Below are 27,884 nucleotides of genomic sequence, written 5' to 3'. Positions count from 1 at the left end.
AATCAGAATACATTTTCATTCGTATGAGTATGCCATTCTAGTATTGCATCAGTGTTCTCATTAAATATTGAAATGCATATTGTGCATAAAGCAAACATAAAAATAACATTGTAGTTATGCTTGTGAAGTCTTACATGCAAATACAATGTGAGTATACTATGTTATATTTTACAGGTCTGTAAAAGAGCTTCTTAAAATCTGCAAAGAAAGGCACAATGTCAAGTATACTTTGAAGGTCAGAAACGATTACCCCACAATGTTTATATTTATTTTAAAATGGCTACGATTTGTAAAGATAATTCTCCTAAAATGTTATCAATAAACCACCTCAGCTAAAAATGCAATTCCTCATATGTTAAGTAAAGAATAATGATCCATGAAATATCATTACTTCTGGGCTTACAGAATTGTGGACTGAAATTGGTCCTGTCTCATGTAAATGCCTTCCATGACGGATTGTTAAGCAAATTCCACATGACATTTTCAACTCGCTACTCCTGCGCTTGCGAAACAAACACCATTCCACTGGATAGCATCCGCAAGTACCGCATCGTGCAATGTGCAAAAAGCCACTATTACCTTAACATGTGCACATAATAATCACCAAAACATATGTATTGTGAAATATATACTTTAAAAATGCATATCACCTCTGATTATTTAGCAAATCGACAGGATGTTTATGCAGTGCTGGAGATTTTAAATAGACGTGTATATGTGGCCGTTTTTTCTTCTTCTTGGTTCTTTCGGTAAAGTCACGTTGAAGGGAAGTAATAAAATAATAAAATTAAACATAATAAAATAATTATCACAACGTTTCGGCCACAACGCATTGAGGACGGCTGCTTGCGTTGTGGCCGAAACGTCGTGAGAATTATTTTATTCTTTTTATTATTTTATTACTTGCCTTCTACGTGACTTTACCGAAAGAACCAAGAAGATGAATCCCTGCAGTCACGAAAGCTTTAAATCGAAATTGTGGCCGTTTTGTTAATTCAATGCTGCACAAGACCTCCCCACGCAGCGAGTTGCGGGAGTTATGTTTGACCACATTTCATAACACCGGTCAGTGTGGGTGAGGAGCTTAGAGTGTGGGAGCATAGAAGTAGGGTACAACAGTTTATTTTGCTGCACTGCCCACAGCATAGCCCCGCGTCCCTATGACAACCTGCTTGTACATATCGGTCGCCTTCCATATGACGACCTGCACTGTCTATGCTCAACCCTGCTCAGCTACTAAGATCTGATGGGATTGGGTGCAGTCCACGTGATTTGGTTATTATTCTCGCGGATTTCACTGGGATAATAGGATCTGCCAATAGCGCCCTCTACATCCATTGAAATGATAGGAGTGGTGGCTGGTCCGTGTCCCTGTGCAGAATTTCGGTAATGGGGACCCCAGTTCGATTTCCGCTCGCAGCCGACACCAGTGACGATTCTGGGCCTCCCCTAGGTCGACTCAGCCTCAAATGAGTACCCGGTGAGATGTGTAAACATCGCCACTGGGGATACAAAGGCGGCCGGACGTGGTACTGGCCACCCACCCCCTCGCGTGCCGTGCCGGCCTTTATAGGTGCTCGCTAACAGAACTTGCCCCTACAGTCTGTTAAGGCTACACAGGGGTTCTTTGTCTTTTTGACAGCAAATTGGTGGGGCGTGAAGATCCAAAGGGTGAGGGGTCGGTCCATTGGGACATCGGCACGGGAAGGGGAGAAGGGGAATTGAGGGTGGTTTGTGCAGTTTTGTAATCTTTATAATGAAAAGGTGAGCACTGTGCTGTTAACACAAAATAATCACGTGCATCATCGTGGAGAATATAAATAACTTAATAAATAAGAAGATCGTATATTTCCTTCACATATCTATTTTTATTTTACATTTCCCGTGAGTCACAAGGCTTTCTAGAAGTGCATCTTTTCAGCTGTTTCGGCATGTAGTATCTCATCAGCAGTCACGTTTGCTTCAAGCAATGTGAACTATTGTGAAGGTTCATGTAATTTTTTTCTTTTTCACTCAATGGGCCCGGCCCCACCTGCCCTTAGTGACAATCCACTGTGGCGAGATGTTAACTACCTCGCCTGGTATACGGAAGATCGGGCGTTTGATACCGCCCCTGACGCCTGTATATTTGGAGTTGGCATGTTTTCCCCGTGGTCGGATGGATTTTTCTCCGGATCCTTCCATTTTTTCCCTCCCCATTTTAGAATGAACGTGCGTTTAGAGTATTTGACTGCTATCAATGTCCTCACGATAAGCCACTTTGTTGAAATATCATCTGTGGCCAGGTCGAATCTGAAAAAATTAACCCGTAAAAATAAAGTTTTTCACTATAAATCCTTTATATGCGTGGCATCGGGCGGCTAGAGTCCTCTCGTCCTCTGGCTTGAGATGGCTGCCACCTATGGGTCAGATGATTGTCTGGCAGCATTAAACAATTGGTAATTAAATATTTGTTTTTTCCCCCTAAACAGTGTAAAATTTTGGATTTTTTTTCACGAAAATGCATTGTCACGCACAACGAGTCTGGGTGCAAAATGTCAGCTCGATTGGATCACGGGAAGTGGGGTAAAACACGACCGAAATATTTGCACGGTCCTAAGCAAACAAGCGAACTTAATATAAAGGATTTAAAAAGAGCTAAATACCTGGTAATATTACATTGTTTTACAATACGCCAGTGCAGTTACGTACGCGGTTGGTCGTGCTCTGCTGTGCAGATTTCCATGCTGGAGATTTACAATGAGACTGTGAGGGACCTCCTCGGCAAGCCGGGCTCAGGACCCCTCGAGGTGCGTGGCCAGGCCAGGAGCGTTACCGTGCCGGGCCTGACCACGACGACCGTGACCTCGGAGGAAGATATTGTGCGTGCGATGGAGACCGCCCATAAGAACCGCACTGTGGCCTCCACCAAGATGAACATCCACAGGTCTGTTTATTAAATCCTTTATATTAAGTTCGCATGCTTGCTTGTGTGCTTGCTTGCTTGCTTACGACCGTGCAAACCTTTCGGTCGTTTCCAAAATTTTACACTGTTTAGAGAAAAAAATATTTAATTACCAATTGCTTAATGGTGGCAGACAATCATCTGACCCATAGGTGGCAGCCATCTCAAGCCAGAGGACGAGAGGACTCTAGCCGCCACGCATATAAAGGATTTATAGTGAAACACTTTGTTTTTACTGGTTATACTTATTTTTAACTTTACCAGGTAAGGCCCCACTGAGCTATTTAGCTCTTTTTCAGAAACGACCAGGCCTCAAATGGTATCTCAACGAAGTGGCTTATCGCGTGGAAATTTATAGCAGCCAAATACTCCTTCAATTGGCCATTCTCCAATCTGAGGTGATGCGCTGCTCTGCGTGAGTGCTGAATGAAGTAACATTCTGTTAATTATCATCTATTCATGTGCAATTTTACTGAAATTAAATTCATCAGGTCACCGCGGACTGAATACCCTTGTTAAAATTTTTTTTATTAACATTGAATTTCTATTTATTTTTCTTATTCTAAGAACTGGAATATATTTAAATTGAGTGAAAACCAAATGTAATGTTTTTTTTGTTGCAGTAATTGGTGACTGAGCTGACACCACCAGCTCATTAGACTTGGGTAGCTACCCCGATTTGGTCCCAGGGTCTAAGCAGTGTTGGTCCAGTGCTCTGACCTTGAAGCTATCCAATCACCTGGACTCACACTTGATTTATGTTCTTGAACACGTTCTCGAGAACGTTCACCTGGGAGACATGTCAATTAATTCAATATGTGTGCAGGTGCTAAATTGATTATGACATTGCTGGACCATAAAAGGTGTCCGCAGTTTCGACAGGCCTTCATTCAGCAGAGGATTAACCATGGCTGATGATGATACTAATATCAGTATGTGCCAATGGACGAAAGGTGCACAATACAACTGAGCAATACATAACCTTGGCCACAATTGTGACTATTTTTGCCACAGCTCCCGCTCGCATTTGCTGATGACACTCAGCTTGGAGGGGGTCGATGTGGTCTCCGGCTCCGCTTCCCACGGCTCTTTGATTCTCGGTGACCTGGCCGGCTCAGAGAGGATCTCTCGAACGGAGGCAACCGGCCAGAGACTCGTGGAGGCCGCAGCCATTAACAAGTCCCTGACATCACTGGGGCAGGTGAGGAGACAACATTCACTGCAAGCGTTGCTAAGCAGGACCCTCATGAATAATGCCTTGACACTCAACTGATACTTATCTGTAAAGTCACGTAGGTATAAAATAAAATAAAATAGATCACGACGTTTCGGGCGCAACACAAGCGTCCGTCATCAGGTGGGATAGCATGGTCTGCTGCTGATGCAGACTGTTTTAAAACAGTCTGCATGACGGACGCTTGTGTTGCGCCCGAAACGTCGTGATCTATTTAATTTTATACCTACGTGACTTTACCGAAAGAATCCAAGAGTATGGATTCCTGTAGTCACGAAAGCTTCAAATCAAGATTGATACTTATCTGATTTCATGTATGTTCTATTTGCCACATCGGTTCTATTAGCCACATCGTGTAACTTGCCAATTGATTCAACTGCCCATGCAACCAGTTTCTTAACCCTTTCCGATGATGCACGTGTACGTCATCAGTTTTCCTTCCTGTTCCATTCTGATGACGTAAAAAGATAAAATAAATGTATCGTTACCGAGGCTCTCACAAAGCCATGCGGGAGGGCGTGTGGCACAGTTTGGTGCCAATTATCATAGTGCGGTCGTGTCTCTACAGTTTTCTGTGGTGATTACAATGTCTTTAAAAACGATGGCGCTAAGCCTCTCTAAATAAAATTAACGCTTGAGCCGCTTGCACGTTCAGAAGTTAATTCGTGAACGGGACTCACCCTGTAACTTTCAAATGTCTCGGAATGGGAAAAGCGTTAAATCCACCCCCCTCTATCCACCAAGCAATGCGAACGGGTAAAACGCAATGAGTCGGTCGGCCGATTAGATGAAGCGGGGTCAAGTGTGTTGCCTGAACAGTGTGCAAGAGTCGGCAGTGGGGCTTTCTTTAGCCACCTCTACTGGAGGCCCTTTCCACCAGCAGTGCTGAGAGTAAGCAGTTGGAGGGCTGCATGAAATTTGGCCTATAAGGAAGCATTCATTCATTCATTCATAGATTTAAATAGGTTATTACGTACTGGATAAATGCATTGAATTGTGCGTGTGAGAATCGATGATTTGAAATTCATGCACATTGAATATATTTGATATTTCAATATTACATTTAGGCTACTGGAATTAATAAAATTATCCAGACAGAAACACTTTTAAATAAATACGAATGAGACGTGAAAACATTGACGAGAGAGAATTGATTATTCTGTAGACTTGCAACGTCAAATCATAATTCATTGAATCGCTGGCCAGAATATTGGATGAATATCGATGAATATAAGATGAATATTGACATGCCTGATAATTATATTTTTTACCAGTATTATTATTCTGTAAAACTCTGGCATTGTTGCCTGGTGGGGCTGGTTGTTATTACTGGCGAAACGTCGTACTCGAATTGTAAATGTTGTGGGTTTACTCTCCAACATCCCGGTGTGCTGAACTACTAACAATATGGCATGTTTTGTTTATGTGACAGACCTTACTAATTGGCTGTATCGGGTGATGGCAGGTTTAACGACGCATTTATATTCTTGGTTCTTTCGGCAAAGTCACATAGAAGGGAAATAATAAAATAAAAAATAATAAAATAATAAAATAATTCTCACGACGTTTCGGCCATAACGCAAGCAGCCGTCCTCAGGTGAAGAACAGGTCTGTTGGAAAGACAGCGTCTGTCTTGCGTTGTGGCCGAAACGTCGTGAGAATTATTTTATTGTTTTATTTTTATTATTTTATTATTTCCCTTCTACGTGACTTTACCGAAAGAACCAAGAAGATGAATCCCTGCAGTCACGAAAGCTTAAAATCGAAATTTTACACATTTATATGTACACGATCTTACCCAGAAAAAAAAAGCCTCTGTAATGGATAATATTATAAGCCACTTATATCTGTAAAAGAATCATGACTGCGTCAATGCAGGCTAAAACAAAACAAAAATCACAGCCTTTGGTTGGTCCACCGCCTTCCCCACGCCTTTCATTCATGGCTTGTTATTGAGCCACACCTCACCAGAGGAGCGCCGGTGAGAATGGGCTGTGTAAGTGATGATGAGGAGGAGGAGGAAGGGGGTGCCCAGTCAAAGTTTGTTGTTAATCGTGGCTGGGACTCAAACTTGGGTTGGCGGTGCTCTGACCACTGCCCCACCGCTCCCACCCACCCACGCCTTCAACTCGACTCAATATCAGCGTAGAAATATTATGGCGGTGACCTTCAATGACTTTCACTCTCTCTCAGAGCCGGCCCAGCCACTAAGCGACACTTGCAATTGCAAAGGGCCTCGTGGCCAGCAGAGGGCCCCCTAGAGTCACTGCTAGCTAGTGGGTGAAAAAAATCATACATCAAAGGGGCCTCCAACCAAATTTTGCTTAGGGCCCCCAAAGGTCTAGGGCCGGTTCTGCTCTCTCTGCAAAACGCTGCCATTCCCTCCCCCCACCAACACCCCTTGGCCATTCAATGTCGTTTACACGGTGTGTGTTTTTTTTTAAACGTCAATTTTTATGATTCTTATCAAAGTGATTAAATTAATTATCCGATTACGTTCCGCTTAGTCAATACTCGCTAGCACGTGCAGTCCAATCTTACTTGCACAACATGGTCATGCGAGATTTAATTAATGTGCTCTGCGTTTCTTTGTATTATTACGTAAAGAGTCACCACAGCGCAATTACGATCGTTCTTGTACGTCCACCAGTGGGCGGTAGAGGTTGCCTTTGTTATTTTATTTAGTTTCCCTCGGTGCTCAGTGCGCCATTGTATAACATCTTTCTTTCACATTGTGCTGAATATAGTGGCTTCTAGAGTCTGCCTGGATCACCCGTCATGTATGAGATGTGCACATTTTTAAAACGTGTACTCAAGAATTGGTGTCTATCGCATCGATACCTGCTGACACATTGGTCCATCCTTCTTACTAAGGAGAATCAACGCACGTTTGAACTATCAGAGCCGATAAGCAACCATCCATGTCACTGCTGGCGAAAGACCGCTCCATAATAATAATAGTTCAATTTGTAACGCGCGCAAATTTTCAGACGTAGTGGCCGCAACTCAGAAGCGCGGAGCCAAGCTCAGAGTCGCTCGAAAGCATGATTGTAGAGGTGAGTTTGTAAGTCTCTCTTGAAGGAGGCGATTGAGGTGATGCTGCGAATGTGCAGAGGGATATCGTTCCAGACTGTTGGGGCTGCCACCGAGAAGCGAGGGAGAGAGGGAGTGCTCGAGATCTGGTCTGGGGACCGCCCTCTGAGAACCACCGCACTTTGAGAACCACCGCTCTAGATGTGTACTTTTGATCGACTCTTCCATGCTGACCAGACGTCCTTGAAGAAGTGGGAGTAGCTACTCTTTACTCCCAACTGACACCACCCGCCGATGGACTAACTCTGCTCTTACCCATTTATACTGCTGGTGGGACGGGGGGTGTAATAAACTTGCACCGTTGTTTCAAATGCCGCGCCAAGAGATCGAATCGAACCCAGCGACCTCTGGATTGCGAGTCCATTGTCATGATCATTGCACCGTTGGATGTAACCAAATGCTCAGTATAGATGAGTGTTTGATACTTTGACCGCTCATGAATGTATCTGTGTGCGTTGAACTTCTTTCGCACCGTACGCAGCCAACCGTGCTCGCTCGTGAACCACCAGCTGCAAATTCTAGATTTGAAGCTTTCGTGACTGCAAGGATTCATATTCTTAGGTTTTTTCGGTAAAGTCACGTAGGTAAAAAAATGTAATTAATAAAAGTAAAGTAAAAATAAAATAAAAATCACGACAGCAATCGTGCTGTGACGGTTCCACCTGAAGACGGAAGCTTGTGTTGCCTCCGAAACGTTGTGATTTTTATTTAATTTTATTTTACTCTTATTAATTTTAATTCATATTTTATACCTACGTGACTTTACCGAAAAAAAACTAAGAATATCAGCTGCAAAGTCCACGATAATGGCCTCGTGATACCGAGCAGCTTAAGCTCTCATTACTATGATTGTTGAACATCGCCCTCGGCTAAAATAGAAAGAAGAAGAAAAAAACTCGTGACATAACTAATTCTACAAAGGTTACTCTTACATAAGGGATTAATTGCATTATGTGCTCGCTTTTGCAAAGGGCATTTCACTTTTCAGCTTTACATGTGCACTGCGCCACAGAAGGAACGTGGGCTCTGGCGGCAGGGATCATGGGATGCAAGGGGGCATGGAGTAATCCATGCTGGGCATTGAGCGACGACACAGAAGGACACGTGTATCAGAGAACAAATTGAAATTAGAGACGCCACGTTTGGCTGTTAAGAAACGGTAATTCGGTGAAGGTGTGACGAATCGTGGCTGCAAGAGATGATAGCTGAACAGGATGGAAGCCAATTGACGGGAACATGTGGACACGTGGAGGTGGATTAATGAAGTCAGCTCTTGGGAAGGAGTGAAATAAATTGTGGCATTGATGATTGAGAGATGGCAACAGCATGCGCAGGTCTTCATCCAGCAGTCGATAGGTCATGGTTGATGATGTTGTTATATCCCCTACGAGTAACTGGTAGCAGACTTTACCCATTTTTTTTGTTAAACAAATTGTTTGGCAATGCCCCTGCATTGGCAGTTGTGCACAAGCACAAATAACACTTCCTTTAACAGGCTGTATCACGTTCTTCGAAAAAAAGTCGCTCAAAAAATGTGGTTAATGAGCAATCGATGCCATATTTGGATTCAGCACTCGTCAAAACCCCCAGATTAAAAAAAATGGTTACATTGGTTCAGAGACTAAAAAGTAAAAAGAAAAAATCTACTAAAATCAAAGGTTTTTGTTTTTGGATTTTAAATTTACATTTGAAGATTAATCTCGGTACAGTATTCACAAACACAACTATATTTATACCACGTTTCAGCTTTCTGGTCGAATTAAAACTGCATCGTAATTGGCACCAATCAGTCACTCGGTGACTCACGATGCCTATTCAATATTAGGCACTGCCAACGGTAAAGGTGCTGCCCTGCAATCGCTTGCTCATGCTCCTCCACGTGCAGAAGGGGAGTACTAGAAAACCCCTCTGCAGAGGATATTTCACCGACTCTACCACGCTGGCCAGGATGTACGTTGAACTTCTTTCGCACCGCACGTAGCCAACCGCGCCAATCGGCGGTGGGAGCAGCCACACGTCGCCCCACCATACGCGACCTGCCAAGCGACTAAACTGCGGGGAATCCCTCTGGGTGGGTAGAGGCAGCGAGATTTAAGAGACTTGCACCTCCGTTTCAACTGCCATCCAGGAGGTTGAACCAGCGACCTCCGGATTGCAAGTTCCGGTGTGCTGACCATAGCACCGGCGCGCTACCCAAATTAGATACAGTCCGGCCCACTTAATTTCATTGCGGTGTTGAGTGAAAGTAGGGTAACATCGTATCGACTGCATCACATGCTATTTTAGCAGTAGGCCATCTACATGCATTAGAAATCTTCATGAATCACCGCATGAGTACTGGCAATTGGTTGCCAATGATTCAAGGTCTACGGGGCGACTGGGCATTTCCACTCTCATCCAATTGTAACCAATCCAGTGCATACTTTCATTAGCAGTCAATATAGAATTATGCATGCTTTATGCACGTGTGACGGCACTGCTAATCATTACACTCATGATAGCTATAACTCCTGCGAGCTATTTATTTTGTCGGTCAAATTAAATTGAGAAACATCCATTTGGAGTATTTGACTGCTATAAATTTCCACGCGATAAGCCGTTGAGCTATTATTCGTGGTCAGGTCGCTTCTGAAAAATAGCTAATCGCTCAGTGGGCCTTATCTGGTAAAATAAAAAATTGTTTCTAGTTCTAAATTCCATTTGTTCTGTGCACACCGCGTCTTCATTCAACGACATTTGCTTTCTAAAATGTCACAGCTGACAGTACACCATCCTGTGTGAGAGAATAGCCCCAGAAGATGAATTTACAGAAATACATGAGAACTCGGTCTTCTCCCCGACACTGTTACCGACAACTTCTATTATCTGAAACAGCTGTGGGTCCATAAAAAAAACCTCCTATGATCCATAGACCTAGTTCTGCTGATGTGGCATATGATAGCGGACGATACGATTCATCTTCTTGGTTCTTTCGGTAAAGTCACGTAGAAGGTAAATAATAAAATAATAAAAATGAAAACATAATAAAATACAATTCTCACGACGTTTCGGCCACAACGCAAGCAGCCGTCCTCAGGTGAAGAACAGGTCATTCAGACGCTGTCTTTCCGACAGCCCTGTTCTTCACCTGAGGACGGCTGCTTGCGTTGTGGCCGAAACGTCGTGAGAATTGTATTTTTTTTTATTTCCGTTCTATGTGACTTTACCGAAAGAACCAAGAAGATGAATCCCTGCAGTCACGAAAGCTTTAAATCGAAACACGATTCTTGATAATGGTCCTGTACATCACCAAGGGGCCGTCCATAAATGACGTCACGCACCTGGGGGGGGGGGGGGGGTCAGACGTTTGTGACGACGTGTGACGAGGGAAGGGTTGAGAAATGTGACGTCACGAAAATTATGCGCAACTTTCAATAAATATATACAAAACGTTCTACTTAATTAAATATACTTTTTAATCAATGTTGTCTCCTACAATATCAGAGTGCAGCGGCACATTAAATACACAATACAATGACACTAGTTTAAAGCGATTTGAAGCATGTTATTATTTTGGGGGGGGGGGGGGGGGCAGAGCTTTGTGACGTCATATTTGAGGGGGGGGACTGACTTTTTGTGACACCGTGTGACGAGGGGAGGGGGGGGTCAAAAATCGTCCAAAATCGCGTGACGTCATTTATGGACGACCCCCAAGAAGACTGTACTGTTTATTGGAAGTCACTTTAGCTGCACTGGAAGCAGATTTGTACTACTCTGCTCATAGTGTTCACTTGCATGCCAATCATTTCTGAAAGCTGGAATTTGCCAAATTAACCCTTTCCCGTTCGGATACGCCTGCAAGTTGCAGGGTGGGGGTGTCCCGTTCACCGCTGAATCTTGGAATGTGCAATCGGCTCGGTGTTCACTTTATTTAGAGAAGCGTAGCGCCGTTGTTTTTAAAGACATTGTTACTCACCGCTGAGAACTGTAGCGACACGACCGCACTCTACAATAGCTGACGCCAAACTGTGCCACACGCCCTCACGCATGGCCTTTTATGGAAGTAAAACTGATGACCTACACATACGTCATCGTAATGGGAAAGGGTAAAGTGGAAAACAATATTTTATGATGTTTGATGTTTTATTGATGAGTCATTGATGACAGAGCTGAGACGATCAACTCACTACACCCGAAGAGGCTGGCCTAACCCACAGATTTAATGCTGGGTTATTGCCTCGATTTGAAAGGAGGATTTTTCGCTGTGCCAGATCAGTGTGCTGACGCTGAGGTCACCGCCATGAGCCGCGTGGGCCACATCACCACTACCCTTAGAAGTTACCTTGAAAAACCCCATTGACTGCAGTTTCTTGCGACGGATCTTTCAATTCGGCACTGGCACGCAAATCGGTGTTCTTGTTGTCAAAGACCACGTGGCTTATCCCGTGAATGTTCGGATTGACGTATCTCTCATAAGATATTAAGAGCGCCTTGAAGTTGAGAAAGTCGTGCTTTTTTATTAATGGGACTTTCAAACCCACCCACCTAAGCCCTTTGTAATTGAATGTTACACAAACTAATATTCTTTAGGTCTTTCTGTAAAATCACGTAGAATAGTTCAAAGAAAATAACAAAAAAAAACTACGACGTTTCGATCGCAACACAAGCGGTCGTTATCAGGAAAGGGGGGGGGTTAGCTTCTAAAGGCAAACTGTTTGTAAACGTAGCAGCCAATGTTAATGTAAGTGGTGGGCTGCTGCCAGGTAAAAATTAGCATGTTAATGGAACATCGCCTAGCAGCAACCTCGAGGTTGGCGCGCGAGGTGGCTGTCGGCGCGCTCGCCGTGGAGGCTGCTCAGCGATCTTACATTAACATGCTCGTTTTTACCTGGCAGCCCACCACTTACATTAACATTGGCTGCTACCTTTACAAACAGTTTGCCTTTAAATGATATTTTGTTATTTTCTTTGAACCTATCTACGTGAATTCTAGATTTGAAGCTTTCGTGACTGCAAGGATACATGCTCTTAGTTTTTTCGGTAAAGTCACGTAGGGAAAAAATGAAATAAAAATTAATTAAAATTTATACATTTTTATTACTTTTAATTAAAATGTTTTACCTATCTACGTGACTTTACCGAAAGACCCAAAGAACATGAATTCCTGCAGTCACGAAAGCTTTAAGTCAAGATTTACAACTAAATAACTTTTAAAAAAGATAAACGATTTGTTGCTATTCTGTATGATATTCACAATAGAGTTACATGTAGAAACGTTCTATGAACGTTGTAAATGTACAGCAAGCAATTGCTGGGCAGTTTCTTGGGGTCAGTCAACTCCAGCATTACTCTCTCGCCCCGATTTGAATGTGAATGCTTGCTCGACTTGACATTCCGATTCAATAATTATTGATCATAATCAATCCTAGTGCCGCCCTTCTTCATGTATCTAACATCCTGGTTAATGGTAGCACTTCGATTGGTCGCTGGCTTGACATGGTCTCATTACTTACGACGTGTAGAGATTGAAGGACATTGATTCTTACGCGTTGCAATTCGATGCATTAAACATGAGCTCAAGAATCATTAGCGACTGATGAATCCATACTTTTCTGAATACTTAACAATGATCCTCCAGGAGTGAGCAATGCTGAAGATGTGCATTACACTCCCGTGCAGGGGTATGGCGTTCATGTGTGCACCTTGGTTGACGATGCTGCGGTTGGCAGTGGTACACAAGTCCACGTAACGACATCTCAATGCATTCGTCAATTGCGCTGCCTAATAAAGAAAAATAATAGATAACAGCCGACATTTCAGGCAATGACCCTTTCTCCACGTACGTACGTATGGTGAACTTCTGTCGCACCGTACGTAGCCAACCGTACTAATCGGAGGCGCCGGGGGGGGGGGGGGGATACGAACGGGCAATATATTTCATCCTCGCAGTGGTTTTTGGCTGACCATCGAACAAAGACGGCATCCGCTCGCTTTCAGATGCCCTTCTGCGGCCGTCTGGAACGCTCTTCCTTTCGATATTAGGAAGCTACTGGAGCTACGCACATTTAAGTATCGATTGAAAACGAATTTCTTCATGACTGCTTTTTGTGTTAATGTTTATTGTCCTTCCCTGCACCTCCGATTAGCACAGTTGGCTATGTACAGTGCGAAATAAGTTGAACAAACATACATTTCACAGCACACATTTGTTATTTTCTTTTTTAACGGCAGTGTTACTGACAAATGGGTTAAGTTTCGTATTATCAAGTGTGCAGATGGTGGAACTGCAACCAGGACCCAGGCATGGCGCTACAAAGAGTGAGGACATTACCAAGGGACCCCATTCATTCCTAGCACACCAGGGCCCATGCCAACAGTGGTGCCGCACTGCATCGCAAGCACATGTTGGGCGCACAGGTGTCGCCGTGGGGAGATGTTAAATACCTCGCCTGGTATGCAGGAGGTCGTGGGTTAGATCCCGTCCCTAAGGCCTGCTGTATATTTGTAGTTTGCGTGTTTCCTTCCCAGTGGTCGTGTTTATTTTTCTCCGGGTCCCCCGGTTTTTCCCTACACATGTAGAAACGTGCGTTTGGAGTATTTGTCTGCTTTAAATTCCCACGTGATAAGCCACTTCGTTGAGCTGTCATTTGTGACCAGGTCGCTTCTGAAACAAAGCTCGAGAGCTCAGTGGACCTTACCTTGTGAAATAAAAAAAAGAGTTTAGTTTTTACACTATGAGACCTCCTTTACCAGTGGCAAAATATAGTGATAGGTTTTTGCCCTTTCAACTGATACAAAAACTGACACCTTGATACAAGGGTAAAAACCTATCACTATATTTTGCCACTGGTAAAGGTCTCATAGTCTAAATGCTTTCCCCGAGCTCTCAATACTCTGATAGTCTGCTGTATTTTAGTTGTATGCCTTTTGGTGTCATCTGGTCCAACACCAATGGAGACTAGGCTCTAAGAAAAGCTGTCTCGGGTGTGGACCAATCAACTTCAAGGACAGTGCATATCATTATCATTATGAGAGTTGTTTCTTTTTGTTTGCATTTTGACTGCTTGTGTTGTGGTTATTGAAAACATGATGCCTTGTATAAAGGTGTCAGTTTTTGTACCAGTTGAAAGGGTAAAAACCTATCACTATAGTTTCGTTTTTGTTTAGTTTTACAGGTGTGAGGCATAGACCGATAGTCTATACTACTGCTTAGGGTTTTTTTTACACTTGTGCTGCATCACTCCCCGACTTGTTTTCAGTTTGTACCTCGTGTCGCTCCACGTGATGTCCGTCGTTTTGAGTTCCCAAAGCAGCTGCCCGGCACGTGTGAGACAAACGTCGGGCATCGCGCCGAGCATCCGACAACCCGCCGGAGAGCTGCGTTTGTCGTGAAGGGGAGTGTGCGATTAAACGCAGGCGGTTGGGCGGTTTGACGTGGTTGTGTTGTGTGACCGTGCACAGGTGTTTCTAGCCCTACGCAATGGCTCCTTGCACGTGCCCTACCGGAACTCCAAGCTCACCCACCTCCTGCAGCCGGCCCTGGGTGGGAACGCCAAGGTTTGTCCTCTCACAGCACCACTCAACGTCAGCGAGAATTGTTGTCATGCGTCATGCATTAGCTTGGAGGGAACCATTTTAGGCGATTTCAACTATATTTACTTTAGCAGGTTTAGGCCCACTGAGATATTTAGCTCCTTTTTAGAAGCAACCAGGTCACAAATGACAGCTCCACGAAGTGGCACATCACGTGGGCATTTTATAGCAGCTCAAGTACTCTGAACGCACGTTTATATATGTGGAGGGAAAAAACTTGAGGAACAAGGAGAGAAACATCTACCTGACCACGGGGAGAGACATGCAAACTCCAAGAATAGAAAGCAGGCGTCAGGGTCGGGGTCTGACCCACGACCTCCTACATACCAGGGGAGATAGTTACCATCTCTGCTGGTAGTAAGGCCTCCACTGGGGCAAGCTCATGAGAGCCCCACTCGTGGCTATTATGACAAACCCTACAACAGGCCAGACATCTTGGACGAGGTGGGAATACCCACACTTTACCCCACCGCATGCAACAGCTTCCCCCATAAATTCCCTACTAAAATAATAGGGAGAAACTATATATGATAAAACATTTTAAATTCGATCCCTCTGCATGTCTTCCGTCAACCTCAATACATTTTGAACACTCTCCCGATCAGGGGCGGTTTCTTCATTAGGGCGATTGGGCGACGCACCACCAATGTCATTAAACCACAGAGTCACGCTAGCCGTCACTGTGCCTCTGGATATAGTCCAATCAGCGTCATGTCACGTTCTGTGGAGTACCGCCTCTTTTTGGGTGATTTCCCTCCGGCTGAGATTCGCCCCGAGTGGCCCCATGACTTACATTCTAAGATGTTTTTTTGTTCGAACGGGGGCGCTGCAATGCATTCTCTATGGCTTCCGGGAGGGCTCGCCCTAACGTGCTTACGTCATCATACGTGCTTACATCATCATACGTGCTTACGTCATCATATGTAAGCACGTTTCATCCAACAATATTATTTGTCGCCACCTAGTGGAATCTTTAATAAAAGAAACTTGAGTGGTTTGTTTTAATAGTGAGTATAGATACAAACAAGATGTATTGTAAGAGTCACTTTATTTTTCATTAATATTAAAGAAGTGAAGTTGCCTTTACATGCTTAAGCTGTTAATTTATCCATTGCATGGGTGGACCTTATCCTTATCAATCATCCAGACATTTGCCCCCCCTGAGAGATTTTGCAGGAGCCGCCACTGGTCCCGATGCAACTTCATCCAACATAGTCGGTGTGATCCCCTTAGAATCTTCCATGATCCTTCAGTTGAAGTCAGCAATGTCTCACGGATTTTGTCGCGTGCACACACACACACGTGGTGTTCGATGTAACTCGACCAGAGAAAATCCACTGGGGTTGTTTCAGGTGACCGCGGGGACCGTGCAATTGTTTCCACTTCGGTCAAGCCAACAAACGGCCATCCCTTTCGAACAATCCCGTACTGCACAAGGGCCGGGTTACGATATATCAGTGCGGTTTCTGTAGATGGAGCATCCTGTATTTTTTTCCAGCATTACATTCAGGGTTTTCTTCTATTTTTTTTGTATTTTTTCCAAAACCCGATTGACAATTCTACTAATTGGCATTATGTCGGAAAACGTCCATTGGGGATCCCCTCACAAAGCGACCCATTTGCATTTAAGAATGGCCTGGAGAAGCAAACTTCATTGAACTTTGTTCAAAATCCCTTGAAATTATTTTTTTAATCCACAAACTAAGCAGTGCGTTTTCCCACACACCCTGCTTCGAGAACATATTCCTAGCGTGGCAGCCAAACTGATATTTTTCATTCCCAGAGGTAGAATTTTGCGAGATTTAATAAAAACAAAATCTAAATTTTTACAGGTTTGTTACACAATCATTGGGGACCGGGCTAAGACCATCAGCTCGATGCACTTGAGAACCCGGTTTAATCACCGGCTGTGGCTCAAACTCAGATTCGAACCCAGAATACCATTGGTGCCTGCTCAGCGCTCTAACCCATGGGCCATTGGGCCACCTCCAACTGTCGTCACTTCCTGCTGTGAAATATTAACCGATAAAATGTTGTAGTAATATGTTTTGACCCTTTCAACTGGTACAAAAACTGACACCTTTATACAAGGAATCATGTTTGCAATAACCACAACACAAGCAGTCGAAATGCAAACAAAAAGAAACAACTGTGATAATGATATGCACTGTCCTTGAAGTTGATTGGTCCACACCCGAGACAGCTTTTCTTAGGCAAAGGAGATCTCATAGTGTAAATGCTTACCCCGAGGTCTCAATACTCTGATAGTGCGCTGTTTTTGAGTTTGTACGCCTTTTGGCGTCATCTGGTCCAACACCAATGGAGACAAGGCTCTAAGAAAAGCTGTCTCGGGTGTGGACTAATAAACTTCAAGGACAGTGCATATCATTATCAGAATTGTTGCTTTTTGTTTGCATTTTGACTGCTTGTGTTGTGGTAATTGCAAACATGATTCCTTGTATAAAGGTGTCAGTTTTTGCACCAGTTGAAAGGGTAAAAACCTATTACTATATTTAGCCACTGGTAAAGGAGATCTCATAGTGATAAAATGTTGTACATTTTATGAATCCTATTCTTGTGTGTACCAGCATATTGAGATAAACAAACGTGCGTATTTTTTTTGCGGGTATGAAAAAAATTAATGTGTTGTAGCTCTGCCTTAATTAACACGCCCTTGCTGGTTTTTTCTACATTGGAAGTCGCCAATTTCACCGCTTGTCAATTCGTAATGCGCGTTGACTGATTGCCACAAGGCCAAATGGCTTTACAGCGGCTATAAGTTGAATCGTACTTAAACGGTCAATGTTCAAGTTACGTTGACAAGCGATTATGGAAAACATGCCGCCACTTATGAAGAATTGGCCATGGCAGATGAAGGAAATCAACGAGGGACGTATCAAACGCACGCGGTTGGAATCCTCTCCAGTGACGTTTCGGTGTCAACGTTTGTTGTTCCTTGTTGGGCCTGCCACAATTCAAATAGGCGAGAGTTATGAATTTGTCATGAACTAGATTAACACGTAGGCTTTCGCGACCAATATCATCCATAATAGAGGTTTTTTGGGTTAGATCGCGGCGTAAATATATGTGTTGTCACCACATCTACACCTCTATATAAGAAACGAAACAGATGGACTTCTCCACAAATCTAGCTGTCGCCTGATGAAGCTAGTTGTAATTACTGGCGAAGCATCGTACTCAGATTGTAAATGTTGTGGCTTGGCTCTCCAACACACCGGTGTGCTGTACTAGTGACGAATTGGCCACGTTCTGTTTACGTGACAACTCTTACTAGTTGGCTGTGTCGGGTGGTGGCGGGTTTTAACGACACATTTATATATTTACGCATTCTAACCCAAAAATGATTACGTCATTAACTAAATTGTCAAGTGTAGAGCATTTATCCATGGCCTCTTTCCCGAGTTACAGACCAGCCCGCCGCTGGTCACATTCAATTAGGCCTGACATTGTTCAAGCGCATCCTCCTCGTAACTGTAACATTAAGGGTCAGCGCTCACGTGAATGCTACTGTAGATTAAAAAAAACATAAGCAAGTTTTTTTTATTTGCTCGGTCTTGTTTAACAAATCGTATGAAGTATGTATCGTTTTATTTATTTACGCAATATGTGCTCGGCGTAACTTCCATCGATGAAAAGAGGGGCGTGCATTTTAGAGACGCAAATAGTGAAGCATCACCGACCCAGTGTTGTTAATCCTCAAAACGTTTGCTAACGGCGAAATGCTTTTCGAGAAGAAAGGGCAACGGGAAAACGCATCGATGGGACGGAAACCGCAATGGATAAACGCACGTGGAGGGGTGGACACATGCGCACACAAAAAAAGAACCATCAATCATATTCCAACATTGTAAGTAGGGATGTAACAATTTGTTGATTGGCGGGGTTTATTGCACTTATGATACGTGCAGAACATTGCCCGTGTAGGATATAACTCACGTTTTTACGATTTGTGCGTGTCCATCGTTTTTTTTTTCTGCTGCACAGTATATTTATGCCGCTATAGATTTCTCAGATTCGTACAGCTGCATATTTTATTTTGTACATTCATGGCGATGTGTATTTTATATTTAGCACGAGGGCAAACGACAGCAAAAACGGAATCCTGAAATCGAATCGCGACCTTGAATTGTGACAATTCATTGAATCGTTGAGGCTTTGATCATTCCGTGCCTAATGTCAAACAAAATTTTGATTTTTAGGTACAATTTTCTGGAAGTAAATAGTGGATGTATTTAGTCGTAAACGCTGAAAGTTATTTATCTGGCAAGACATAAAAAATGGATGATGACGCAGACAGTGCTCTTCATGATAAGTGATAATGGTAACAATAAATCAGATTCATATCGTGACTTTAGTTATTGTTGTTGTTGAACCACTTCAAGGCACCTAACAATGAAACTATACATCATATCGTACCGCACTCGGTTGTTAATCATGCAGCAATAAACCGATTTCAAGCGCCTGTGCTTACTTTTAATATTCCTTCCCACGTTTTGATGAACCAGACAAAGAAGGGCATGACCACAGTTGCGTTGAAAGATGATTTCGTGATGTTTGAGCTGATTTGACAAAAAAACACTGTTACTGACACCAGCTGCAGGGGTCAGCGGGACACCTGGAGATGGGAGTCTGGCTTGTACTGAATTCCATGAGATGGATTTTGGGGGGGGAGGGTTTGGCTCTTCCCTTCCGTGGTGACCCAATCCGGATTGGGAGACGTTCATCTTAAATCAGTTCCCTTTTCATCTTATTGGTTCTTTCGGTAAAGTCACGTAGAAGGGAAATAATAAAATAATAAAAAATAAAACATAATGTTGATAAATTCTTTTAATATTTTAGAATATTAAAAATAAAACACAATATTAATTACTTTACAATGTTTTATTTTTATTAATTTATTATTTCCCTTCTATATGACTTTACCGAAAGAACCAAGAAGATGAATCCCTGCAGTCACGAAAGCTTTAAATCGAAAAAGTTCCCTTTTCCTCGGCCGGCTGCCTTCCAAAGCTACCAAGGCCTCATCTATCCCGGGTTTTGAAATCTGAGTTGTATTCTTCTGCTGCACGCAGCTGGTTCATGGCACCTTCTTTCCGTGCTATCTGGCCAAGACCACTCTGGGTGTTTTCCCCAGAGAGGAGTTCCTCATCCACCACCCAGTGGGGACGTGCCCCAACACCGCCGTATCCCAGCGACGGGTTCAAGGAGATTAACCCGTGCACGTCCAGAGATTGCCTTCTCAAAAAACAAAGATGTTGAATTTGTGATGACAACGATGATGATGATGCCCAGTACAGTATTTATTTAGTTACTTACTTATTTGCAAAGCGCCGTGTCACGATACGTTGTGTTCTATGGCAGGCTTGTTTGTATTTGTCATTTTTACAGGTTCTTTTTCCACGACCGGCCTATCAACGTCATGTCACGAGATGAAGTATCTGTCGGGTGTCTCGCAGAGCAGTACAACCCTTCATTCTTAACAGTTTTTTTTTTGTGTTTAGTTTGTTGTCCTTCCCCCGTACCTCCAATTAGCATGCCTTGCTACGTACGGTGCGTGAGAAATTAAACGTACATACTTACAATGGCCCCTGGAAGTGGAAGGTATCTTTTAGCAAACCTGAGACCACAACGTCGCAATGGCAGGCTTGTCTGTCGAAATCAGTGATGGCAATTTTTTTTTCTAATCTTGATGATGATGATGGCGGCGGCGGTGATGGTGATGCTGTTACCTTGTGTGCGTGTGCGTACGTGCGTGTGATGGGGAGCGGTAGTGTAGCGGTTAGCGCGCTGCGCTACGAACCCGGCGACACGAGTTCCATTCCCGCTCACGGCCAACACCAGTGACGATTATCTGAACCGGTCCCGGGCCTCCCCTAGGTCGACTCAGCCTCAAATGAGTACCTGGTGCGGTGTGTAAATATTGCGGTCGGGCGTGGTGCTCGCCACCCACCCCCTCGTGTACCGTTCCGACCTTCATAGGTGCTCGCTAACAGCACTTGCCCCTACAGTCTGTTAAGGCTATACGGGGAATCTTTGTCTTTGATCTTTGTGTCTCCCGGCAGGCGTGTGTGTTTGTCACCGTGAGCGCGGACGACGCAAACCGCGGAGAAACGCTGAGCACATTGCAGTTTGGCTCCTCCATCCGTCAGGTGGCACTGGGCACCGCAGCGCAACGAGTTACTCCGGCCAGGACCAAGCCCTGAGCTGGGCGCGCCCGTGGCGTGGACCGCCGCCGCCGCCGCTGCCTTCCCCCGTATCTAGGCGTCGCCTCCAGGCATCGTCGTTCAGACGCGGTCAAGCCACCGCTTGCGTGAAGGCGTGGTGAAACCGCAGCCGCCTCTCATGAACCCTGCGTTGTTATTATTTGACTCGGCACCACTACCTGCACGCCAACAAAAGCACATTTTAACAGCATCACCACCACCGCCGCCGCCATCATCATCATCATCAAGATAAAAGAAATGTCATCACTGATTTCGACAGACAAGCCTGCCAATGCGTCGGATTCCTCCGGTGTAATTAAATATTCTAAGCTGATTAAGGGAATCACGATGTATACAATAGGCTGATATGAACCAACGTATAAATGTGTTTATGGAAAATTGTATAGTGCTTGCAAGCAATATCCGGTATAGTACTCGATTAAGATTGAGAGCCACATTTGGAGTTTATTAGTGGGACATCCCAACACTCGTAGCTCTGTGTGTGCAGCCGGTGCCGCTATTGTATTTTATACCTTTCCAGACCTCTTGAAGAATGCCCACAGCAGCTGTCTACCCAGCAGTATGAATGAGTAGCCCACCGTCGATTGGCAGGTCGTGTGTGGGTGCTCCCGCCACTTCCAAGACACCTGGAAGGCCAAGTTACCCTCGAGGGGAGGCCCTTCTGCCACCAGTGGCATACGCAAGGCATTTCAGGGCTGCATCTTTGTACTCTTCGTAATATGCTGCACGTTTCAGTGTGCCAAACACACAGTTATTACTCTTTGGTTCTTTCGGCAAAGTTACGTAGAAAGAAAATTTATTAAATCATTATTATTTTCTATAATAATTCTAAATAATAATTTATTTTCTTTCTACTTCACTTTACCGAAAGAACCAAAGAGTAATTCCTGCTGTCACGAAAGGTTCAAATCTAGTTTGAAATCCAGTTTTTTTTAAATAAATCCGTTATAATTCAAGCCGCTTTTTCACACGTGCTGTTGCACTTCAGGGACTATGCAAAAAATGCAATAATTATTCTTTTAATGTGTTTATTACCGGACGGGTAAATGCAGCGTGACTAACGGCAGTGTCTCATAAACAAAAGTAGGAACGAGCGCGAACACGCGAGTCACCCTTCACGAGGCAGCAGCAGGCTAGGGCACCTAACGAGGGCTAGATTTATCCCCTCGGTTGCCCGTAGCTTTCGAAAACTTGTGCGCAGACTCCGTCGCATTGTCGGCTTAATTCTTAGCCGCTCTCTAAGTTTCACGAGCGAGATAATCAGCGGTGAGTGGGTCGGGACCGGTGTACCTTCTGTTCGGACGTGACCAGACGCACACCCGGCAAGGGTGCGAACCCTTCCTAAATACCCGACGTATCCGTGCGTACGCTTCCAAGTCTCGAGCACAAGCCCATCTATCGCGGCGTGATTCAAGCACGCCCGCACGGCCCTCACTTTCGCAGAATCATTTGGTCATTCCTAAGCGGTGAGGCATTCAAGGCAACGGTGGCTTTTAAAAGAAGCGACAAGTACCGTATAATCCGGCGTGGAACAATTCAACCCAATTGTTCCAATTCAACCCAATGGTTCCAATTCAACCCAATTGTTCCAATTCAACCCAATTGTTCCAATTCAACCCTATTGTTCCAATTCAACCCAATTGTTCTTATTCAACCCAATGGTTCCAATTCAACCCAATTGTTCCAATTCAACCCAATTGTTCCAATTCAACCCAATTGTTCCAATTCAACCCAATTGTTCCAATTCATCCCAATTGTTCCAATTCAACCCTATTGTTCCAATTCAACCCAATTGTTCCAATTCAACCCAATTGTTCCAATTCAACCCAATTGTTCCAATTCAACCCTATTGTTCCAATTCAACCCAATTGTTCCAATTCAACCCTATTGTTCCAATTCAACCCTATTGTTCCAATTCAACCCTATTGTTCCAATTCAACCCAATTGTTCCAATTCAACCCTATTGTTCCAATTCAACCCAATTGTTCCAATTCATCCCAATTGTTCCAATTCAACCCAATTGTTCCAATTCAACCCAATTGTTCCAATTCATCCCAATTGTTCCAATTCATCCCAATTGTTCCAATTCAACCCAATTGTTCCAATTCATCCCAATTGTTCCAATTCAACCCAATTGTTCCAAATCATCCCAATTGTTCCAATTCAACCCAATTGTTCCAATTCAACCCAATTGTTCCAATTCAACCCTATTGTTCCAATTCAACCCAATTGTTCCAATTCATTTAATTGTTCCAATTCAACCCAGTTGTTCCAATTCATCCCAATTGTTCCAATTCATCCCAATTGTTCCAATTCATCCAATTGTTCCAATTCATCCAATTGTTCCAATTCATCCAATTGTTCCAATTCATCCCAATTGTTCCTTTTCAACCCAATTGTTCCAATTCATCCAATTGTTCCAATTCATCCAATTGTTCCAATTCATCCCAATTGTTCCTTTTCAACCCAATTGTTCCAATTCAACCAAATTGTTCCAATTCATCCAATTGTTCCAATTCATCCAATTGTTCCAATTCATCCAATTGTTCCAATTCATCCAATTGTTCCAATTCATCCCAATTGTTCCCATTCATCCCATTGTTCCAATTCATCCCAATTGTTCCAATTCATCCAATTGTTCCAATTCATCCCAATTGTTCCAATTCATCCCAATTGTTCCAATTCATCCAATTGTTCCAATTCATCCAATTGTTCCAATTCAACCCAATTGTTCTTATTCAACCAATTGTTCTAATTCAACCCAATTGTTCCAATTCATCCAATTGTTCCAATTCCACCCAATTGTTCCAATTCAACCCAATTGTTCCAATTCAACCCAATTGTTCAAATTCAACCCAATTGTTCCAATTCATCCCAATTGTTCCAATTCATCCAATTGTTCCAATTCATCCCAATTGTTCCAATTCAACCCAATTGTTCCAATTCAACCCAATTGTTCCAATTCATCCCAATTGTTCCAATTCATCCCAATTGTTCCAATTCATCAAAAAATGGCCCATTTTGTAGTTGCTCGCCCGAGCTATAAATGCCCTGATAGTAGCATTGTCTTTGTACTGTTCGTCTTTTGGCATTCTCTGGTCTGACACTGGTAGTGATACTAGGCCCGAAAGAAATCTGTCTCTGGTGTAGACCAATCAGTTTCCAAGACAACGCATATTATAATCAGGGCGTGTTTTGTTTGCATGTTCACTACAAGTGTGTGTGGCTAACGCAGCCATGATTCCTTGCAAAAGGTTTCTATTCGGTGTTTAAACATCTTAACATAACTGTTTTATTGCCAGAAAATTTTAAAACTATTCTTGTTTTTTTATGCTTTGATACTGGCAAAAAAGGTCCCATTTTGTTCACACTTCATACGTTTGACGATACCTGCATTTCACATAAATATGCTAAATTCCTCTTGATATGCATATTTTTTTGTTAAGGCGCCCTTTCCCCCCTTCCAACCCAGCTAATATATATGCTCCAAGCACGTGTGCTGTTTCATTCAGATGCTGTCGCCTCGACAGACCTGGTTTTCACCTGAGGACGGCTGCTTGCGTTGTCGTCGAAACGTCGTGAGAATTATTTTATTATGTTTTATTTTTATTATTCTATTACTTCCCTTCTACGTGACTTTACCGAACGAACCAAGAAGATTCTTAAAAGCTCACTATACATGTCTAAGGATCGATGGTTATTCTGTCTCTACGCGATGTCGTCCCTGCAGCCATTAGAGGCTCTATTAGTTATTCCATGCGCCAAATATTGAACTTGTCAGGGCCACCTGAGGTGGCCTAACACTCGTGGTTACTTTTTATCGATGTGGCCAACAAGATTGAATGAGATGATAGCCGTTGGAAGTTTTGTGGGTTATCAAAAAATGTACTCTTATTGGCTATATAAATAAATTGATATGACTAAAGTTTTTCAATATGAGGTGATAACTGTTTACGTTCTGGCCCGTGGACTACCACTGCAAAGAACATAATTGAATCTCTAATTGAGTCACAACTGAATGGTGTGAAATCGTCAAATTGGTTGGTGGGGGTGGGGTGTGTGGGGGGATGAATTTTATCACCCCGACTTTTTGTGCAAAAATAATGAGAATAGCAAAACGCTCAAAAAAATATTGAAATATAAATGTGAATCGATTGATTCGAGGATAGTAAATGTCAATTATTACTTTACTATGAGCCATTTGTAGGTAATTCATCATGCCTCATTGCAGGAGTAATGGCCCTAATGAGATCCCGTGGCTCGCAATTACGCCATGATTGCTGGCCTTTTGTGAGCAATATCGGCCTGGCACTGTGATGCCAAGCTGTCCATGACTGTACTTTAATGGCCCATCTGATGAGAAAAACAACCATCGTCAACTTGACGACGTGATAAAACACTTTTCTTTTGGGGTGATGCTAATGCCCGTACAATACGCCACTTACAGATAAGAGCACGTTAAACGTGGGCCTGCACTCTGCGCTTCGGAGGATTCGGTGTTAGCGCCTATTAAGTGTAATTGATTGCTGAAAATGACACTAATTTTCCTGTTATAGAACTTATAATTAACGGAATAATTCCCCATAAAAAACGTGGAGGCCGACGCAAAATGTGTTGTAGCCAAAGCCTGAAAAGCGCGCAGATAAGCACAAGGAGCCACGGCGCTTGACATTTACAACGACAGGCGAGACACTGGAGCGTGCGGAGCGCAGAACCAAATGCTAATAGGAGGTGCATCGCATAGATTGTCCGGGGAAGGCGAACGGGGCTTGGGCACATGACGCATCACTGGGGGGGGGGGGGGAGGAATGACAGGCCGGTGCTCGAGAACTGACGATGAAATTGGCAGCTGAAGGAATGAAAACACCAGAGAGAGAGCCACCGTGGAGACGGTGCAGCGAAGCCATCGGCTCACGTGCCGGGGCGAGACAGATTGCTCCAACTCGAGGCCGTGACACATGGAGGAATCTTCGGGGGAGCGGAGGCCGTGATCCAGCAGTGGATTGAATGCGGCTTGATGGAAGCGATCTTGAATGAACGTGTTTACAATGACATTATCCGGAAAAGCGGTTTATCTGGTGTATTTATGTTATTCGGTAGATGAGCCCAGCAAGAAATATACGCACAACAACAAAAAAACAAGATGTGTGTGACCCAAGTGTGCAATGAAATCACGTGAAGATAAATTTTTAACATAGAGTTTACTGTAGAGGAAATATTTAGCCTGAAAATCATCAACAAACTGTGATCTTCTTGGTTCTTTCGGTAAAGTCATGTAGAAGGGAAATAATAAAATGATACAAATAAAACATAATAAAATACAATTCTCACGACGTTTCGGCCACAACGCAAGCAGCCGTCCTCAGGTGAAGAACAGGGCTGTCGGAAAGACAGACCTGTGGCCAAAACGTCGTGAGAATTGTATTTTATTATGTTTTATTTTTATCAATTTATTATTTCCCTTCTACGTGACTTTACCGAAAGAACCAAGAAGATGAATTCCTGCATTAACGAAAGCTTTAAATCGAAACAAACTGTGAGTTAAATAAAAGTATATAGGTTAACTGAGATTGCTTTGATATATAAATGCTACTGGGTGACGGCAGACATTTGAGTTCATAATGGATTTTGTATATTCGTGATTTTGTGCCGTTGTAATTGTATACCGTTGCACAACTTTGCATACCTCTCTTAACTGGTGTAATAAATGTTGCTCTTTAGTTTCACGGGGGAAAAAAAACGCTCACTGAGTCTCGAGAGTAATTTTCATGGGTGTTTTAAACATCGGGCCGTTTGGGACATCTTCACGAACGTGGGAAGAAACCCCAGGGTGAGTGGAGAATACCTCCACGTACGAGGAGGCAATACTGGAAGCTCCACACTGATAGATTCCATCCCACAGATTCTATCCCACAGATTCCATCCCACAGACAAATTCATTAGATTCCATCCCACAGATTCCATCCCACATATTCAATCTCACAGATTCCATTCCATAAATTCCATCCCACACACAAATTCATCAGATTCTATCCCACAGATTCCATCCCACCGATTCAATCCCACAAGCACATTCATTAGATTCCATCCCACAGATTCCATCCCACACACAAATTCATTAGATTCCATCCCACAGATTCCATCCCACAGATTCCATCCCACACACAAATTCATTAGATTCCATCCCACAGATTCCATCCCACACACAAATTCATTAGATTCCATCCCACAGATAAATTGATTAGATTCCATCCTACAAACTCCATCACACACACAAATTCACTGCTGTGCTGTCATCTCCTGGTCACCTCGCAGCCCCACGCGCTGACGGCTCACCCGTGCGTGCACTCACCGGGGCTCAGCTGTGCTTCGCCGTCTGAGATCACGCCGAGATTTGGCCACATTCGGGGTGCCTTGGTTGTACAATTGGCACGGCGGGATGCGGGTCATCGCGGACGAGGTGTTTGGTGCAGCCCACGGTTGCACGAGACGCACATGGGTTAACGAGGCAAGTGGCTGGCACGGTACGACTCGTTTTACCGTGGCACACGAGTGCCAAGGCCCCCTTAGGTCTCTTGTTAAGTCGTGGTTGGTTAGCTCAAGTTGGCAGTCGGCCGTGATGCATCGCTTTGGCAGAATCATGAAAGCTGCCTGGCCGCTTAACATCTCTCTACCTTGCCGTGGATCAAAATCCAAAGTTTTTGGTTGTTCGGGTAAAAAAAAAAAGTTAAATGGAAGGCTTCACGATCTGTCGAGGGCAATTTATTTTACCGCGGGGTTGAACCGTCTGCACCGC

At 43.7% G+C, this 27,884-nt stretch overlaps 1 protein-coding gene across 2 annotated transcripts in view; it reads left to right on the top strand.

Annotated features, from left to right (window-relative positions):
- The window catches only part of LOC133356490 (kinesin-like protein KIFC3), a 38,173-nt gene extending 16,283 nt beyond the window's left edge, over window positions 1-21,890 (top strand). Inside the window, exons 11-15 of one of the 2 annotated variants that reach the window (XM_061574021.1) lie at window positions 175-235; window positions 2,718-2,926; window positions 3,959-4,145; window positions 14,712-14,807; window positions 20,927-21,890. In XM_061574021.1, coding sequence (XP_061430005.1) covers window positions 175-235; window positions 2,718-2,926; window positions 3,959-4,145; window positions 14,712-14,807; window positions 20,927-21,067 — 694 coding nt within the window. In that variant the 3' untranslated portion in view covers window positions 21,068-21,890. Of the gene's footprint in view, window positions 1-174; window positions 236-2,717; window positions 2,927-3,958; window positions 4,146-14,711; window positions 14,808-20,252; window positions 20,324-20,926 lie in introns of those variants that run through there. The other variant, XM_061574022.1, reaches the window with a different exon arrangement.
- The last annotated feature ends 5,994 nt before the right edge of the window (window positions 21,891-27,884 follow it).

The sequence above is a fragment of the Lethenteron reissneri genome, chromosome 54, assembly GCF_015708825.2.
Source record: "Lethenteron reissneri isolate LAM-NWPU_2019-01 chromosome 54, ASM1570882v1, whole genome shotgun sequence".
In the NCBI taxonomy this organism is placed as follows: Eukaryota; Metazoa; Chordata; class Hyperoartia; order Petromyzontiformes; family Petromyzontidae; genus Lethenteron; species Lethenteron reissneri.
The sequence above is the reverse complement of the archived record's forward strand: the minus strand, read 5'-3'. Positions and strand labels throughout refer to the sequence as shown.